This window comes from Excalfactoria chinensis, chromosome 21 (genome assembly GCF_039878825.1).
Source record: "Excalfactoria chinensis isolate bCotChi1 chromosome 21, bCotChi1.hap2, whole genome shotgun sequence".
Taxonomy (NCBI): domain Eukaryota; kingdom Metazoa; phylum Chordata; class Aves; order Galliformes; family Phasianidae; genus Excalfactoria; species Excalfactoria chinensis.
This window is the reverse complement of record NC_092845.1, coordinates 2128020-2145538: the sequence shown is the minus strand read 5'-3', so window position 1 is coordinate 2145538 and position 17519 is coordinate 2128020. Positions and strand designations below refer to the sequence as shown.

General features: G+C 57.9%; 3 protein-coding genes across 5 annotated transcripts; all 3 read right to left on the bottom strand.

Moving 5' to 3' along the window:
- Nucleotides 1-320: 320 nt before the first annotated feature.
- ABCG4 (ATP binding cassette subfamily G member 4) lies at nucleotides 321-9278 on the bottom strand. Of its 3 annotated transcripts, XM_072354681.1 has the most exons (16): nucleotides 9137-9278; nucleotides 8691-8860; nucleotides 8209-8446; nucleotides 6362-6479; nucleotides 6162-6294; nucleotides 5792-5842; nucleotides 5479-5624; nucleotides 5092-5215; nucleotides 4789-4903; nucleotides 4432-4571; nucleotides 4252-4350; nucleotides 3957-4125; nucleotides 3369-3469; nucleotides 3077-3235; nucleotides 2851-2969; nucleotides 321-2776 (listed from the first exon to the last, which is right to left on the bottom strand). In XM_072354681.1, exons 3-16 carry the CDS (start codon nucleotides 8435-8437, stop codon nucleotides 2551-2553), a joined length of 1929 nt encoding a protein of 642 aa, XP_072210782.1. In that variant the 5' UTR covers nucleotides 8438-8446; nucleotides 8691-8860; nucleotides 9137-9278; the 3' UTR covers nucleotides 321-2550. The 3 variants fall into 3 exon arrangements, with proteins under 3 accessions (XP_072210782.1, XP_072210783.1, XP_072210784.1); XM_072354682.1 differs by lacking the exon at nucleotides 8691-8860 and having other exon boundaries at nucleotides 9137-9272; XM_072354683.1 differs by lacking the exon at nucleotides 9137-9278 and having other exon boundaries at nucleotides 8687-8814.
- A 1740-nt stretch (nucleotides 9279-11018) lies between these two features.
- On the bottom strand, nucleotides 11019-12223 carry LOC140261349 (complement receptor type 2-like). The gene is made up of 5 exons (XM_072354655.1): nucleotides 12160-12223; nucleotides 11829-11963; nucleotides 11550-11717; nucleotides 11213-11445; nucleotides 11019-11127 (listed from the first exon to the last, which is right to left on the bottom strand). The coding sequence occupies exons 1-4, from the start codon at nucleotides 12221-12223 to the stop codon at nucleotides 11228-11230; spliced, it is 585 nt and encodes a 194-aa protein (XP_072210756.1). The 3' UTR covers nucleotides 11019-11127; nucleotides 11213-11227.
- Nucleotides 12224-13550: 1327 nt separating this feature from the next.
- Nucleotides 13551-17188, bottom strand: HINFP (histone H4 transcription factor). The gene is made up of 9 exons (XM_072354895.1): nucleotides 16976-17188; nucleotides 16614-16840; nucleotides 16369-16480; nucleotides 16085-16237; nucleotides 15715-15792; nucleotides 15504-15624; nucleotides 15271-15409; nucleotides 14866-14990; nucleotides 13551-14525 (listed from the first exon to the last, which is right to left on the bottom strand). The coding sequence occupies exons 1-9, from the start codon at nucleotides 17136-17138 to the stop codon at nucleotides 14003-14005; spliced, it is 1641 nt and encodes a 546-aa protein (XP_072210996.1). The 5' UTR covers nucleotides 17139-17188; the 3' UTR covers nucleotides 13551-14002.
- Between the last annotated feature and the right edge of the window lie 331 nt (nucleotides 17189-17519).

Sequence of the window (17519 nt, the reverse complement as noted above, 5' to 3'; positions counted from 1 at the left end):
GCTCCCCCTGCAGCCCAGGTTATGTCCCTCCCCCCCAGGCCCGGTCATACCTCTGCAGGGCAGCGATGCATCCCCATTGCAAGGCAGCAGGACCCACCGCTGGCAAAGGCCTTGCACAGCAGAGCACAGCCCCGTGAGCAGACTGCCTCGGGCTCTGAGCTGCTTGTCTGCATGTTATTTTGGTCAGCGGTCCCATGGAGTACAGCTCACCCCGACCCACATGCACACCCAGCACAGCACAACCACACACACAGCACAGGGGGGGCAGGGAGGCAGCAGGAGCCCCTAGCAGGACAGGATGGATGGTGTCCACACATAGCAAGAATGAAACACTGCTTTATTGCCTGTTTGGGGTGGGTGAGGCCCCGCAGGCAGCTCTTTGCCCCTTGTGCTGCCCTGCTGTGCCCTCCTGCAAACCCCAGTGGGTGAGGATGTGTTTGCTCCTCATGTGAACGTGACAAAGGTGACCTGGGCATGCATGGAGGGGAGAGGCTGAGTCCCCTGTGTGCCTGGCAGCGTGCTGGGGGCTGTTCATAGCACACAAGGGGGGAGGCTGAGCTTTTGGGCCTGAAGCAGTTCAAGATGGGCTGAGGTTCAGCTGGCGCCCTCAGAGAGAGCTGCAGCCACAGCCCAAACCTCATCCTAATGCACTCCAAGTGCATTGCAGGGGAAGGGAGGGGGTGGGAAGGGAGAGGAGGTGGAGGGGGAGAAGCCTGCTCTCCTCCATCACACTCCTCGTGATTATCCAGACGCGTTCCCTGGAGAGGTGCCTGCAGCCAGAAGCACCCAGAGTCCCACTCCCCTGCTCCAATAAAGTGCATCCTCACCGCACACATCCTGGACAGGGCAAAAATCAGCACGGATCCCCCTTGACCTCACACTGCAATCCAAGAGCAGGGCAGAAAGCGGGGCACTGAAGTATCCCAACAGCCCCAGAGACAAGAGATGAAGGTAGGGGACAGCCAGCAGCTCTGCCATTGCCTGGTGGCACAGCAGATGTGGGGACTGCTCCCTGTGTCCCTCCCATCCCCTGCAGAGCACAGCACAGGGATAGTGAAGGTGGATCTAGGAGCAGAGGGGAGTTTTTATGGGGCACAGCAATGAGTCAGCTGAGATCCCCTGGGGAAACCCCAATGCTCAGCACTGGAATTGCATCAGAGCACGTCCTGCTTCTAGAGCCTTTATGCACGAGCTCCTCACATCCATGCAGGGGAAACCCAGCCCTGCTGCAGCTGCATCTCCATCTCTGCCCTCCAGCCAGACCCTGCAGTGCAAAGCAGTCCCAACAAACCAGGAAAAGAGTTCAGAGGATATTGCTGCAGTCTCTCTGCAGTCCAATCCCCTGCCATGTCCATGCTCACCAGCAAGCAGTGGGCTCAGGTGGCATCCATGCAGCCCCATGACAGCAGTGCCAGCGTGCTGTCCCCACCAGTTCCACTCCGCCAATGAGGTGCTAAAATGCCTCTGAGGGGTTGCAGAGCTTTGGAGGAACCACCAAAAGGTTCTTTTCTCCTGGTACCAGTCCCAGCATCAGGGCGGCTCAATGCAAACCAACTGCTGTCAGATCTCACCTGCCTTCCAGCTCCGGCACCACTGGGACCCACTTGTCCATGCTCTTACCCACCAGTCCTGCTGCAATGGGTGGGTGCCCACAGTCTTCATCCCCTCCCTGATGATGCTGAGGGAGGTTGGGATGGGGGATCATCCTGCATGGTTGTGCTGGGGAAAGGGAACAAGGGGCCGGCAGATCTCAGGTGATGGCACAGTGCTCCATATGGGGTTTGATGGGACGGTCGCTTCTTTTTGTGTTGATCACTTTTATCCTCTTGGCTCAGATCTCAAAGACTGAACGTGACACTGCCTGAGCTCTGAGAGCACTGCCCCACTCCTACAGACACTGCTGTGTCCCCACGTAGCAGAGGCCATCTCTGAGGATGGCACTGAGCAGCAGCATAGGAGAGCCCCGAGTCCTCTGCCCCCTGCTCCCATTTCTCTCCATGCAGACTGAAAGCGGCGGGGTTTCAAAAATAATTTAAAAGGAGGAAAAAGAAATAAAAAGGAAAAAAAAAAAAGAAAGAAAGTCAAGGGAGGATTGAAGCAAGAAGGAAAAGGGAAGGCAGCAATCTGTGGCTGCAGCAGCATCAGGAAACACAGAAGCCTTGCGCAACTTGGTCTATGGTGGCTTTGGGCTCTTCTCTATGCGACGGCTCTGTGTGTGTCCCCACGTGGCTCAGACCCCCAGCTCCTCTCTTTCTCCTGCTTGGAGCTCCCCACAGCCCCACTCTGCCTCCATGGATCAGTCCCTGGTGTACCCACAGGCAGTCATGGTGAGGGATGCAGCTCCACGGGGTGAGGCAGAACTGGGGGGACACGCGGTGGGGCTGTACAAAACGTTTGCCATGAAGAGTGAGTGGAAAGGTTAAAACAGTTCCGAGATGTCTCAAAACCCTTCTCGACTGAGCCAGGCCTGGCTGGCACCTACCGACATGGTCCATGGCTGCCATGCAGCAGCTCAGGCCTGGGGGCAGCTCTGGGGTCCCGTGGGCCCCTTTATCTCTCTGACTTGACTTTGTACCTGAGCACCAGGTACGCCAGGAGCCGCAGGATGATGAAGAAGATGCCCAGGATGAGGAAGTCCAGGTAGAGCTTGGCCTCCTCCACGTCCAGCTCCTGCAGGATCTTGATGGGTTTTTGGAAAGGGCAGAAGTCCTCGAGGCACTCCAGGTCCTCGCGCTCCATGGCGTAGATGGTGAGGATGACGCCTTCAAAACCATACCTATGGCAAAGCACAGTCACTATGTGTCCCACATAGCCCCACTCCCACCCCATGGACAGAGTGTGCGCTCCCACCTGACGTAGGAGACATAGGAGCTCCACTGCAGGTAGGTGGGGATGGTCTTGAAGCTGACAAAGAAGCCCGAGAAGAGCAGGACGGGGATGGCAGTGACGGGTCCCACAAAGGTGGCCACCTATGGAGCAAAAGCTGTTGGGTGCCACATCCCCATATGTGGCCCATGGCACTCCCTATCTGTGGTTCTTTGGGACACCCATGTCCACACCACAGGCAGAGCCTGACCTGCAGGGAGGTGGAAGCAGCTCCAATGAGAAGCCCAAGGGATTGGGCTACCAGAGCAGTGGCGGTGGCCAGGGCAGAGAAGAGGAGGAAACGTGTGGCCTCAGGAGGCTGGCCTGTCATCCAGTACACGATGCTGCAGTAGGCAATGGGGCAGATCACCTGGAGAGGGGTGAGCAGGGTTACATTCTGGACCAATGGCTGCCCTGGTCCCAAAGACCCTCCCCAGAGGTGGAGAGTCCAAGGAACCCATTCAGGTCACACTGTGCCAAGGGGCCATCTCACAAAAGCTCACCTGGAAGGGCACATCCGCCATGGTCTTGGCCAGGTAATAGGCTTTCAGGCTGTACCAGTAGTTCAGGTGCTCTCGCAGGAACACGGACATCTCCTGGGGGACTGTGGGGAAGCAAGGAAGGAGTCAGCAATGCCCCAGGCCAACACACCCTGTAGCCTCCAGCCCACGGGTGGGAGCTTCACCAGGGACAGAAACTGAGAGCGAGAGGGGAACCTTCACATGGACAAGTCAGCTCAGCCAGGGGGGTTTTGCTCAGGCTTTTTGAGGAAGTGAAAGGGAGATCTGAAGCAGCTGAAAATGCAGCTGTGCAGTCAGTTTCTCAGCAAAATAAGTAAATAAATAAATTCCAGCACACTGCTTAGAGCCATTCGGTAAACAGTGGCGATAAATGAACCAGACAGTAAACAAATGGCAGCTGGGGGATGTACTCCAAGTGATGCAAACGCTTCCATCCTTCTCTTTGTATTCTTTCCGTCCCTATCCTATTGCCCCACTTTGGAACAACTCAGCATCCATTGGATCTCTCCCATGGACACAGCCCACCCTGCACACCCAGGGGTGGGAATGGTGGGGCGAGGAGCTCCTTACAGGTGAGGATGGTGGGCATCAGCGCGGCGAACATGAGGAAGAGCATGGAGAAGAAGAGGAAGCCGGTGTTGTTGAAGACTTTGCCGGCATCGTTGCCGATGTGCAGGTAGAGCAACCCAATCAGCACCCCGATGCAGATGTGGGACATGAAGCGCAGGTGGGTCAGCACCTATGGGTGGGCAGAAGGGATCAGTGAGGCAGGACCGCATCCCTTGAGCATCCTGGAGAAGGGTGAGCCCCACTCAGCTCTGCTTGCCCCCAGCAAATAGCTCCCATCCCTTTAGAGTTGGCTCACCGTGTCCCTCAGGATGCAGATGAAGGTTCTCTTGAAGAGGATGCAGAACTGGGTGGAGGTATTGGTGGCGAACGTGTGGCTCTCAATGTGGTCCACGTCCTGCAAAGGGATGCCCAAGTCAGAGATGCAGGTGAAGGACAGGGATCACCTCCCACATGGTGTCCCCTCTCAGGCTCTCACTGTCACACAGTGTGCCGGGCACGACGAGTCCGCCTTGTCAGGGCTGCTCTTCTTCTCTGCCATGGTGCACATGCCGTTCTGCACAGCGCGGAACAGGACGGGGTTGAGGTCCCCATACTCTCCTGAGGCCACCTCGATAACTGCAGAGCACAAGAGCCAAGAGCAGCACTGAGCCAGCCCTCACCATCACACTGCTCAGGTCACCCAGATTCCCCATGGTCAGGGGATGGCAGCCCAGTGCAGCTCCCACCCCACAGCATCACACCACCCACAGCACAGCATCTAATGGGAAGACATGAGTTTGGACCTCACCACCCTCCAACCCCAACACTGCTGAGCTGAAGAGGGGCCACTCACTGAAGTCAGCAGGGTTGTGGTATGTGGGGCAATGGAGCCCAAGGCCCTTCAGGTAAGGGATGAGGTTGGTCACGACGCCTTTGAAGATGCACTGGCCCTGGCTAAGGATGTAGAGCTGCAAGAGAAATGAGTGATGGGGCAGGTGCAGAGCAGCCAGGAAAACCACTACCTGCTCCAGATCCTGTTATCAGGGCTGTGAGCTACACAAGCCCAGGTCAGCAGCCTGAACCCACCCTTCCCACAGCCTCTCTGCATGGTCAGAATGACCTGCCCCAACAGAGAGCCTTGTGCCCCAACCCAAACCTTGTCGAACATCTCGAAGAGCTTGGCGCTGGGCTGGTGGATGGTGCAGATAATGGTGCGGCCACCCTGAGCCAGGGAGCGCATCAGGGAGACGACCTGGAAGCAGGAGGCACTGTCCAGACCACTGCAGGATGGGAGAGAGGAGAAAGAGATGGCAAAGAGCAAAGGAGAGAGCTGAGAAAGCCAGAAGGACGTCCCCAAGACACCTCCACCACCACGTAGGCACCCTCCTTCTGCCTGCTGGATGGAGAACAGCATCTCTTTGCAGCCCCAGCCCTGTTGTCCTCCAGTCCCTTTGGTGCCCCACAGCCCCTCTCGGATCCAAAAGGCTCTGGTCCCCCCCCAGTGAATCCCAGTGCTGGGGAGCTCCAGTCCCTGCAGTCTCACCTGGTGGGCTCATCGAAGAACATGACTGGAGGATTGTTCACCAGCTCCAATGCGATGGCCAGGCGCTTGCGTTGCCCACCCGACAGCGAGATGGTGCGGGTGTAGGAGCACTCCAGCAGCCCCAGGGCTGTCAGGATCTCATTGACCTAATGGATGGAGCTTCATTCACCATGAGCTCCCATGGACCCTCGCCCTTTCCCCATCACTTCCTCCCACACCCCCATCACTGAGGGTCTATGATTCCTTCCCTTCTCCACTGTTCCCACCTTGGGGTAATACAAGGGGCCTTGGACTCACATTCTTCTTCACTTACCAGCTCTTTCTTCACCTCCTGCTTCTCACTCAGCTTCAGGTTAGCAGAGACCTGCAGGGAGAAGATGAACAGGAAGATGATAACATCATAGAATAGCTTGGGTTGAAAGGGATCATCAAGCTCCAACCCCCACTGCTGCACGCAGGGCCACCAACCTCCATATCTATCTAATCCAGGCTGCCCAGGGCCCCATCCAACCTATCCTTGAACACCTCCAATAGGTACATCATATGTAGACAACAGAGATATTGCACTCATCTCCAGCTGAGTGACACAAGGGCGAGGGCAGGGCTTCATCCCCACATCCCACAGCCCTTGGGAGGCTCCCAGCTGAGGATCCAGCCCCAGGATACCCTGCAGCCCCTCTCACCATCATGGCCTCCAGCACGGTGAGGTGCGGCAGCAGCATGTCGTCCTGCATGATGTAACAGGACATCTTGCGAAAGGTGCGCAGGTCCCGCGGCCGTCCATTCACCAGGATCTGACCCTTCATGCCCGTCTCCCTGCAGGACAGAGAGGATATAACACAGCCCCCAGGCCCTGCTCCCCCAGCCCCTCCTCCAGCCCTACCTGTAGCCAGCCAGGATGTTCATCAGCGTGGACTTGCCGGCACCTGATGGCCCCATGATCCCAATGAGCTCTCGCTGGCAGAACTTCCCTGACAGGCATTTGAGGAGGGTCTTGTAGCCTGGAGGGAGAGAGCAGCACGGTGGGATTGCAATTGGACCCCTGCTTCCCCATCGGCTCATCCATTTCCAATGCAGACAAGATCAGAAAGCTCCTGAGACACAGCGTGAGGAAGGCCACCAGACTGTGGCACTGCCCTGGTCCCCATGCATTGAGGTGCCATGGGGCAGCAGTGCCCCCATGCCCGCTGAATGCCTGGCTGCTGCCTTCATTGGCATTCATGCCATGACACCCAACAGCAGCCACTGCTAATCAGACCTGGAATTATCTCTGCTTTAAAGGCAGCTGATTAGCATTTCCTGGCAGCAGGAACGCAATGTGTCAGGAGCACGGAACAGGCACAGCCTCAGGCTGGCAGAAACTGCCCCAAAACACAGCCCTGCATAGGGTTTGCAGGGTACAACAGACCAGCTCTGAGCGTCTCCCTACTAGAAATACATCCCCTTGCCCCATGGCATCAGCTGGCATTGGGCAAGGACAACACACCCATCCCATACCCACAAACTGGAGCAAGCCTCGGGATCAGGGCAATGAAACAAGCAGGAGGGGACAGGCCCGTCTCTAGGGCTGGGGTCCAAGCACTGTGATCTTCCCATGCCCCAGCAGCACCCGTTGGGGTCAGGCACCCCCAGCAGAGGGGCTCTGTGGGCTGGGAGGTGTGAGCAGGATGCTGTGTGTGACGGCAGCAGGGCGAGCCCCGCTCACATCCCCGGCAGCGCATGCTGCTCACGTCGGTGCCACTGCAGCTTGCGCAGCGGTTACTCGCGTTCATTGACTGCCAGTAACCTCCTGCTTTAGCAGCTCGCGGCAGCAAGGCCGGATCCTGCACAAAGGCACCTGGAGCTCCACAGCAGCTCCTGTGTGCGGTCCAGGGGAGAAGAGCATCCCCCCAGTGCAACCCCACAGTCGCAGCCCCCCTCTGCTCCAGCTGCCCCAAGTCTACCCCCATCGCAGCGTACACAAACACTTCAGGTACCCCTGGCTCTAACCTCCATCTTTTGCATCCCAGCATCTAAGAAGGCAGAGCTCACCCTGGGGGCTTTGGGCTGCTCCTGCTGTCCATCAGTGACTCAGTTTCCCCAGCTGTGGAGCTTAGCTGGGAGCAGCAGGGACCCCACACCCTTAACCAGCTCACCCCAGGACCCCGCTCAGCCTTATCTGCCCTTGCCTTTCTCACATCAGCCCCCCCTATTCCCCCTCTGCCTCACAAGGCCAACTTGATTGACATCCCATTAACTAACAGAGCTAATTAAAGATGACTACCACCCACCAGCCACCATCTGCCTCCCCTCCCCAAGCTGTTGGCCGCAATTGCACACAGGGAGCTGCCAAAGAGGAAACCCCCTGCAAGCCCAGCACCCCCCTGCACACCGGGGCACCCCTTGGAGCCTCCTATTGCCAGTACAACAGCACTGAGAAAACCCTTCCATCTTGTCAGCCCCAAGCTGACCAACAGCCCTGCCTGCCTCATACAGCTTCTAGGATGGGATCTGGTTTTGGGGATCGCAGGGTTGGGTGGCCAAAGGGAACAGCGGGGTGAGCAGCTCCAGCATTTCCCACTGCTGTGCTTTGAGTCGAAGTACTGCAGAGCTGAGGCTGCATCAGCAAAGAGGGATGGACCCAGGACAGGGGGTCTGGGAGAGATGAGAGGAGACGACTTGGGGGGGTAAACATGGCAGCCTCAGGGGTTGGCAGCCTCAGGGGTCCCCAGCCCTACAGGCAGCTCCTACCTCTCTTCCTCCACCAGGAGCCCTCGCGCACAGAGTAGGACAGGTCAATGAACTCGATGTTGACAGCTGAGCGTTTCGGGAGGTGGGAAAACCTCTGGGCCTCTGTGATGTGGTTCTCCACCTTCTTCAAGTGGGTGGTGAGGAGCGGAGCATCCGGGGGGCCGGCGTGGCAAACCGTATCCTCCAGGGCGATGGAGACGCACGCAGGATCCATGCCTTTCTCTGCCATTGTGCTGCTCTATAGGGAACATACAGGGATGGACCCACTCGATCTTTGGCACCAGGGCTCTGCAGTGATGGGGGGATGCTGAGCCAGGTGAGGTGGAGAACACGCTGCGCCCCAGGCCCTCTGCAGCATCACAGATGAGGATGGGGCTCGGGGTCCCTCCTTGTGCTGAGGGCAGGAGGCTGAGCCGTGCCCTGCTGAGCTCAGCACCCCCCCTCCCCTGCAGGGCCGGGGTCCTAATGCCGTGCTAACCTACATTTTGCTGAGCCGCAGGCTGCAGGCAGCTCCTCGCCGCAGCTGCAATGCACACACACAATCCCCTGGAAGGGGAGGATGGCCTCGCGAGGAGCTGCTCCGAGATCTTCCCAGCCCTCTCCCCGATGCAGACAGATCCCTTTCAGGGCTGGAAAAAAGCCAGCCTCGGCTCTGTGGGAGAAAAGGGGCGAGCGAGGGCTGCGTGATCCCATCACCGCCACTCCCTCCGAACGCTTTGGGTCCCCATTTCCCACAGCCATGGGGCACAGGGCCAGCAGGACGGGGGGCTGCGGGAGGCACGGACCGCCCTCGGGCTCACCTTGACTCCTTGAGCCGCTCCCCACCCCACCCCCGAGGCGAGGGCATCTCCTCCTGGGCCGCTCCTCCTCCATCCCTTCTCCCTCCATCCGCCGCACCCCAACCCCTCCGATCCCCCCCCGCGCTCACCTGTACGAGCTCGGGCTCCGCTCCCTACAGCCTCCGCCGCTCCGCGCAGTGCCGCAGCCGCTCCCCCCCCACCCCCCTGCGGACAAAGGGGCGATGCCCGCGGCGGGGCCGAGCGCCCGCAGCCTCCGGTGCGCACCGATGGACCGCGGGGGAGGAGAACGGGCGGCGGCCGCTGCTCAGTGCCGCTCCCCGGGCTGAGCGCTGCCCCCGCGGTTCCCTAGGCGGGATGCGCTCCCCATCCCTCTGTAGGGCTGGGCTGGGCAGGGCCGGGGCGGGCGGTGGGGTGGGAGGCGAGGGGCGGGAGGACCGGATCCGTGCCGTTATCCGCTCCCGTATTGGTGCCCCGGGCCCGTCCGTGCCCCCCACCGCCGGCGCTGTCTCCGCTGCCGCTGTGCGTCGGGACGGTGGGAATTGGCTGCCCGGGCGGCGCTGCCAGGCGGCGAAAAACCCTCTTAAAGGAACCGGCTCTATTTCCTCTCCCCTCTCTTTGCGTGGCTGGCGGAAGGCCCCGAGCATCTCTCGGTTGCAAACTTGGGGTTTGGTAGCCCCCGTTCTTCTATCCCCGTGGTCCCACAGCAGCGCCTCTCACACAGCAGAGAGCCCAATGCCCCTCACCACAAAGCCCACTCCCAGGGCTCACCGAGCCACACACTGAGCTGCCTTTGCATCACATTGCATTGCATTGCATTGCGTTGCAGCCAACAGCCTCCACCGCAGGGCAGAACACTGCTCAGAAAGCTCACAGCAAGCATCAAGAGCCAGAGGGCACAGCTTGCTCCCTCCGGGTCCTGGTGGGAGGGTGCCAACCCCTCAGCTTGCCCCCTGCATGCTGTTCATGTGATGCTCCCTCCTCGCACCTCTCACCCACCCCTGTACTTAAACATGAAAGACATATGGAAACGAGCTGCACTGACAATGGTATTAATTAAAATACCCATCTGGTGAGCTAAGGAAATCCTTCCCCTCCCACAGCCAGACTGGGGCTGGAGGCAGGTATTTGACCCTTTAGGAGTAGGATTCAGGCAGAGGAGAGGGCAAAGGGTGCTGGACAGGGTGCAACATCAGAATCAGCCCAACATCGAAGCCTGCAGTCAGTTCCTTGTGGAGCAGAAGGTGCTGGGCTCATCCCAAAAGCCATTTCAGCACACTGCCTCCTAACCCAGGGCATTCACACCTGGGGCTCGGAGAGCCAGTCCTGGGCCTGCCTTCTCTGTGTGGAGCTGCAGGGATGGAGCAGGCAGCAGAACCTCCATGCATACCTGCACCCTCTTCCTCCCCAGGGAATAACTATTTTGGCTCTTCCACTGCTGCTTCAGAGGGATCCAGGGTGTCCCTGGGGAGCATGTGGCACCCAGAGACCATCACAACAATGGGACGTGGGACAGAATTAAGGGCTCAGGGTTGGGATCCCAAGAAACCCAGGACCAAGGAGGGGTCTTTAGCACTTAGGACAGCCCCTTGCATCTCCTTACCTGTCCTGGTTGCAAGGCATCAGCTACCCAGAGATGTCCCTGAGGAGGAGGGGGGGCTCAGAGCAAATCACACACTGCAGGAAGGAGCAGCCCCTATCCTGCAGGCACCATGCACAGCAGCCCCCCGTGCCCCGCCTGCATGGATGGAACAGCAGGACAGTCCTGCTGACTGCACACAAGGGCAGGAAATAGCTGGCAGAGAGAAATGGCAGCCTGCAGGACAGGCACAGCACTGCCTCCCTGCTAGAAGAGGATGTGAGCCTTCTCCAGGGAGCAGCCAGGAAGAACAGCTGAGACACCGAAGTCTCCAAGCCCTCTGTGCAGCTGCCTGCTCCTGCTGCCCATAGCATTCCATGCATGCCATATGATGCAGCCAGGCAGGAAGGCAGCAAGTCCCAAACCTCTTCCCCCAGATGACAGCTTCAGGATGGACGGAGATTATGGGAAGGAAAAGTCCAGCACTGGAGATGTGTGGCCAGCAGACCTCAGTGCAGAAGGCTCAGCTCTACCAGGAGGAAGCTGGAAGGAGAACAGAGATATTGAGTTGCTCAGCAGCCCTCATCTTGCAGCCACCCCTTCCCCAAGGGCAGCATCAGCCCCTCACCTGAGGTGGGCACCACTACCGGGTCTCCCCGCAGGGCACGTGGCAGTCACACTCACAGACATCACAGCGCAGGAACCAGCGCACCCAGCCCGAGCGTTTGGTGCTGCAGGAGGAGATCTTGATGCAGCCACGGTGCAGGGAGGCTCCCAGGTGGCTCTGGGTGCTGCAGGACGACGAGCAGCTCCCGCTGATGTCCCGCTCGCTGATCTCGATCCGACCTCGCAGGCAGATCCCTGCAAGAGCAGGACTGGAGCACATCCCCACTGTGCCCACCAGCCCCTTTTCCCCCCTGGTGGGCTGCTGGAAAGCAGTACCCATCCCATCCCATGGTACTCACGCAGGCAGGTGGGCTTGGGCGTCCAGTGGCCATTGGACTGGCAGGCACTGGCTGGGTCCCCAAGCAGCATGAAGCCGGGCCGGCAGCTGTAGCGCACCACGGAGCCCACCCACCAGTCATTGCCATACACCACTGAGTTGAAGTCCGCCTCGGGCCGCCCGCAGTTCACTGGGGATGGAGAGGTTCCCATGGGCAGGCAGCTCAGTGTGACACGCGTGGATGGGAACGTGGAGAGGATCCACGCTCCCAGAACCCCCCACCTCCCTGCGGTGGCCATACCTCGGCAGAAGGACTTGTAGCCCAGCCAGCAGCAGCTGCCATTCCCACACTGGCTCCTCTTCAGCTCCTTATGCTTCCCCTTGCAGCCCCCCACACAGATGGGTGCAGTGCCGGACCAGTAGGTATCCAGGTCTCCTGGTGCCACGGGAGCAAGGCAGAGCGGGGTTTGGGGCTGAGGACCTCAGCCCTGAGCCCTGCTCTAGGTGGTGCCCAAAGGCTCAGCCACAAGGAGCACATCCACTCACAGCCCGGCACCTCCAGCACAGCTCCTTGCTGTGTCAGCAGCCTTAGGGCACCCTGTAAGCAACCCTTCTCCCAAACACCCTGTTACCTTCTGGGTGCTCACAGGAGACCAGCGTGGCCAACACAATGAGGAAGAGAAGACCCAGTCCCATAGCAGAAGCACTGCTCTCCTCCCCTCACCCCCGAACACTGCCAAGGAGAAAGTGAACTTGGTTTCCATACACACAGGACGGCATGCTGGAGGGCCCAGGGGAGGGAGGAGACTCCTCTTGATGCCAATCCTCTCCCCATCAGATAATCCCAGGCAGATTACCTTCTCCGGACCCAGTGTTTAAAGGGACAAGTCTCCTCAGGCACCACCCCACTCCTAACACCAAACAATTGGGTAGCAAAAGAATGCTGCAGCTTGAGAGCAGCGGCGCAGCCACAGCTTTGGCAGCAGAGCTCATGTGTTGGAAGGGGAGCCAAGATGGAAGTGCTGCGAATGCAAACTTGGCACGAGTTCCTTCTCTCGAAGGTATCTGCAGCCCAGCTCAGCCAAGCAACAGTGAGCAGGCGCCAAGCAGGGAAGGCTGGGCAAGGCCAGGGCACACTGCATGCTGGTAGCCCAGAGACACTCACCAGAGCAAGCAGCATCTTCTGACAGTGAATGCCATCAGAGCTTCTGGGGCAACCAGCTGCCTCCTGCTCTGCCTCAGCCCCAAGCACAAGAGGCCTGGCTTCATTTCACTGGTCAAAGGAAGGCGTCTTGCTTTCACACCCATGTGTAGCCCCAGAAGACCTTCTTACTCAGTCTGGGGCAGGGGGCTCTGCTTCTCATCTCAACCAGGGCACAGGCCCAAGGGGCTGCTCTCATCACTCCTGGCCGAGGGCATAAACACGGATCACACCCACAGTGCTTGTAATTAGAAAGTGAGCAGATGGCCAAGGGTTTAGCATAAAGTGATTTTCTCCATTAACCTGGAATTCCAGCAGCTTTTGCTGAACTGCTTGAGGAAGCGAAGGGAAAAGTCAGCATCTGGCCCAGACCAGCCAGGTTGCCTCCCTGCCTCCCTCAGGGCACATCACCTCCACACGCTGTGCCATGAGGATCCAAGGGTCACTCCAGCTTCACACTGTCCATATCATGTACAAAAGAGGAAGCTGGTTCGGCTCACAAGATCAGGGTACTCTTCAGATTTAGAACAAACAAACACCACTGCAGGCAGCTGATGCTGATGACCAGAAGGAGGCAGCAAAAAATCAAAACCATGACGGGACAGCAACAAGAAAGGGCTTAAACTAACCTGGCTTTCCAGTGACACCACTGGGGATGTGGAACTGCACATCCCAGGCAGCACCAAGCAGCAGAATGCAGGATGTGCCCGTAGATCCCAGCAGCTCTGCAGTGCTTGCCCCATGCTGTAGGCCCTACGAACCTTGCTTCACAACACCTTTCAGCTGACGGGAATGTGGCTGAAACAGACACCAAATGCTGGCTGGCCCGAAAGTCTGACCTTTATTTGGCTCTCCAAAGTACACTCTGCACAACCAGGAGCCCAAACCCCCAATGTGGGGAGCAAAACTCATGGAAGAACAAAAGCAGGAAGGCCTCAAGCACCCCCATACTGCAGGGCAGTAGTAGCCTGCAAGGGCCAGTGCCTTCCTGCAGTCCTTTCCTCCCATAGAGATCAATGCAGTGAAATGGGAACGGCAGTGCAAACACCTCTGACAGCATTGGCAGAACAAGTAAGAGAAGATGATGTTCAGGGACGCACTGATGAAGGCAGAAGTGGAGCACGCCATCCCATAGAGAACAAGTAATGGGGGAGGCAGAGGAGAAAGCTAGCCGTCTGCATGCAGAAGACAGGATGGACCCTTTCCCCCTACACATTTCCCAACCTCTCCCTGCACCACGTCCCACAGAAGCCCGAGGTTTTCAGGTGAGCACCTCACACAATATGGATTCCCAGCTCTTCAGCTGTCTTCTGCAGACGGTCCATGATATTCTCCTCCAGCTCCATAGCCAGCCCGCTGGCTGCTGCCGCCCGCTCCTCTGAGGGCGTGTTGGCCATGATATAATACACAGTCTCACTCTCCCCGTGCTCATTGGTCCTGTTCACCACACGGATGATGGGGTTGGCTGGGGTGATGGGCTCCTGCTCTGAGGACTGCACTGCTCCTGAGAGAGCATTGGGCTGTGCTTCTTCAGAGCTGTTGGCAGAGCAGGCTGCGGGCTGCAGCAGGGCCATGTGTGGCTCGGACACGTTGCTTTCCACAGAGGGAGCCTCTGTTGGAGCCTCCAGAATGATACCCTGCAGGTTGGCCTCACCTTCAGGCAGCACCACACCATCAGTGGAGCCATCCAACGCCTCCTCCTGTTTCTCTCCATCCTTCAATAGCTGCTCCGTCAGCTCCACACTCTCATAACGCACCAACTGCAGCCTCATGTAGCCATCCTCGTGTTCCTTGTACCTGAACAAAGGCCCAAGGAGAAGGAGAACAGCCTGAAGCAGCAGCCAAGGAAGGGGCACTGTATTCTGGGCTCCAAAGCCCAGCACAACAAACCCAACATCAGACATGTAAAATAAAACCAAGCCCATAGCCCCAAAAAGCACATCTGATCAGCAGCTTCTGAGAATTCAGCCAAGCCTTTATCATCTTTCAACTCCATCTGGGAGCCACTGGGAGATGAGCCTTGAGCATGTTACAGGCAAACACCATGGCCCAAGCACTGCCATGTTTCTGCTGGCTCCGGCAAGAAGCAGAATGTGGTTCCAGATGCTGCACTAGAGGGTGTGAGGATGAGCAGTACCTGAAGCGAGGATGCCCTGAGGGCCATTTGAACTGGTGTTTCTTCCTGAGGTGGACAGTGAGGTTGTTCCCACGTGTGAAGCTCTTGTCACAGACATGGCACTTGTAGCGGGGCTCTGAGTCACCCTGAAAGGCAGAGAAAGGGATATGAACACCTCATAAGATTGATCAGAAGGGCTGGTATCTATACATGTAACAGAGGAAAGAATTGGGTTCTCAGAGATTAATGCAAGCTGTCATTGCAGCAAGAAGAAAGGAACACAATCCAAGCTCATGCTCCTACAGCCCTGGTCAGCCTGGGGCTCTTCAGGTGACTTTAGTTTTTTTTCCTCATGCTCCTGCAGGCCGTGCTGCATTTAGAGCTTGTCAGCCTTGCCTCAAGAGTCACCCTCTGCTCCTTCTCTACCTCATGGACTTTCCGATAGTGCAGTTTGATGGAGCAGAGGGAACGTGCAGTGAAGCTGCAAGCCTCAAACTCGCAGCGATAGGCTGGCTCTTTGCTGTGCGTATCCAGATGCTTCCTCAAGTCAATGAGATTCTTGCACCTAAGAGGAAAGAGAGGAACAAAGCTGAATACCGTGCACCACACACGTGCTTCTCTACCAATAGGAAGGGAAGACAGAAAGCACCGTTCCTCACCTGTAGTCACAGTAATCACATTTGAATGGCCGTTCCTCACTGTGCCTAAAACGGATGTGATTGCGCAGGGAGGAGGGCAGTGGGCAGGTCATGTCACACAGAGGACACTTATAATGGTTCACTGTGGGAAAGAGTTGGAGGAAAACATCACCTCAGAGCGGGGAGAACACAGACTTTGGAGCCTCAGCTGGGACAGTGGGCTGTTACTCACCGTGGTTCCTCATGTGGTCACGGAGCAGCCTCTCTGTGGCAAACCTCTTGGAACAGTGAGAACACTGAAACCTCTGCTCTGTAATAATGGCACCAGGATGAGAAGGGAGAGAGAAGTGAGAAAGGGACCAAAGCAGAGAGCAGAATGCAAAGAGCAACATAATGAGGGAAAAAAGATGCAGTTACAGTGGAGCTAGGAACCCTTCCCTCCAGTCAGGGACAGAAGATATAACTACAAAGCCAAAAGACACAAACAAGCAGCATCCACGTGCAAGGACCATTCTGCCTTCTGTTCATGCACCCTCTTTTTGCTGCCAGTGTAGAATCTAGGGAGCTACAACCACGCACATCCCCTGCCCACAGAAGCTTACGGTCCAGAGCAGTCTGACGGCGGATGTGGTCAAAGAACTTGGTGTTGTTGGCAAACATCCCACCACAGGTAGGGCAGGCCACCACCTTCTCCTGTGTGTGGCTACGCAGGTGCTCCCTCAGCTTGCAGCGCCCTTTGAAGGTGCAGTCACAGTCTGAACAGGAACAACAGAATGCCATTGAGATCCTCCGCTTGAGGGCTCGACAGGCCAAGCATCTGTGGCCTGACCGTGTGGCAGGCTGCTTGCACAGAGCCACACAACAATCATTGCAGGTAACCCAATACCTTTCCAGCCACAGACGACCACGTGGTTCTCCTTCCCATCAGCCTTGTATTCCGAACAGAAGCTGTGATCCTCCACGTGCCGATAGAACCACTCAGGGTTATCGAATGATCTCTGTTGGAGAGGAAGGACAGACAGAACACAGCGATGAGATCAGCACGTGCCACGGCACAGCGGGCAGGGCAAACACCTTCCCCTTGGCTCCCATATGACACTTGGGGGAGCAGAACGAGGCCTGTGTCCTCACCTCACAGTACTCCCACAGGCACTGAAAGTTCTCCTGGATCTCAGGGATGATGTTGCGGCTCTGGAAGTCCAGCTGGCAGTGACTCACCTCCGACTGACCCTGCAAGGCCCGCAGCCCCAACTGCTTCAGCTTGGTGTGATAGCAATGGAAATAGACATGGCGGATGAGGTCGGCGGGGCTCTCCGGGGAGCAGAACCCACATTCCTGCCACAGACACGAGTATTCCTCTGCGACACGAGCAGAACAACACACGGACCGTAAGGACCTGAGGTTAAGGCTGCACATAAACCCATAATGGTCCCAATGGGGGCTCAGCCCGCAGCAGGCAGAGCCGTCCTTCCCACCCCCCCATAGCTCCTTACCGAGCGGGTCCAGCTCGTCCCGCTGCTCGCCGGGCAGGTGCAGCCGCAGGTGCTGGGTTACGTGCCCGCAGAACTCCTCCATGGCGGAGGCCACGTAGCTGCACGCCTCCCACTCGCACTGCAGCACCAAGGCCTCCTTACCGCCGGCCTTCACGGGCGGCATGGCCGGAACCGCCCAGGCCTCTCCTCACCCTACCGCTCGCTCCCAGCCGGACCGGAAGCGTCTCACAGGGGGACACCGGAAACATAAGGACCGCCGCCCGCTTAGCCAATAGCAGCCGTCTCCTCTGAACCGCCGACCAATCAGCGCACAGGGAAAGCCAAGCGCGTCCGCCGGCAGAGAGGAAGAGCACAAAGGTTCCGGGGACGTTTCTGCCCGGGGGAGTCACAGCGGGGTCTGGGTGCTGTCCTATGGGACCAGTGTATGCTGGGACTTGGCAACCTTTTTCCTTGCAGCTAGGCTCCATACATGGAGGACTGTGTGTGTTTTGATGCAGGTTCCAGCTACTACAGTAGCAGAACATGAGCTATTGTGCACAAAACT

Bases quoted from the DNA above. Each gene is read 5' to 3' on its own strand.
- ABCG4 (XM_072354681.1), bottom strand. From the start codon at position 8,437: ATGGCAGAGAAAGGCATGGATCCTGCGTGCGTCTCCATCGCCCTGGAG. The intron at 4,904-5,091 runs GTTTGGGTTGGG...TTTCTCTTGCAG, and splicing joins TCTTCGAGATGTTCGACAAG to CTCTACATCCTTAGCCAGGG. The intron at 4,572-4,788 runs GTGAGTGGCCCC...TGTGCTCTGCAG, and splicing joins CCACAACCCTGCTGACTTCA to TTATCGAGGTGGCCTCAGGA.
- LOC140261349 (XM_072354655.1), bottom strand. From the start codon at position 12,223: ATGGGACTGGGTCTTCTCTTCCTCATTGTGTTGGCCACGCTGGTCTCC. The intron at 11,718-11,828 runs GTATGGCCACCG...CTCCATCCCCAG, and splicing joins CTACAAGTCCTTCTGCCGAG to TGAACTGCGGGCGGCCCGAG. The intron at 11,446-11,549 runs GTGAGTACCATG...CTGCTCTTGCAG, and splicing joins GCCCAAGCCCACCTGCCTGC to GGATCTGCCTGCGAGGTCGG.
- HINFP (XM_072354895.1), bottom strand. From the start codon at position 17,138: ATGCCGCCCGTGAAGGCCGGCGGTAAGGAGGCCTTGGTGCTGCAGTGC. The intron at 16,841-16,975 runs GTAAGGAGCTAT...CTCGTGTCGCAG, and splicing joins GGACGAGCTGGACCCGCTCG to AGGAATACTCGTGTCTGTGG. The intron at 15,410-15,503 runs GTGAGGAACGGT...CTTTCCTCTTAG, and splicing joins TGTGATTACTGTGACTACAG to GTGCAAGAATCTCATTGACT.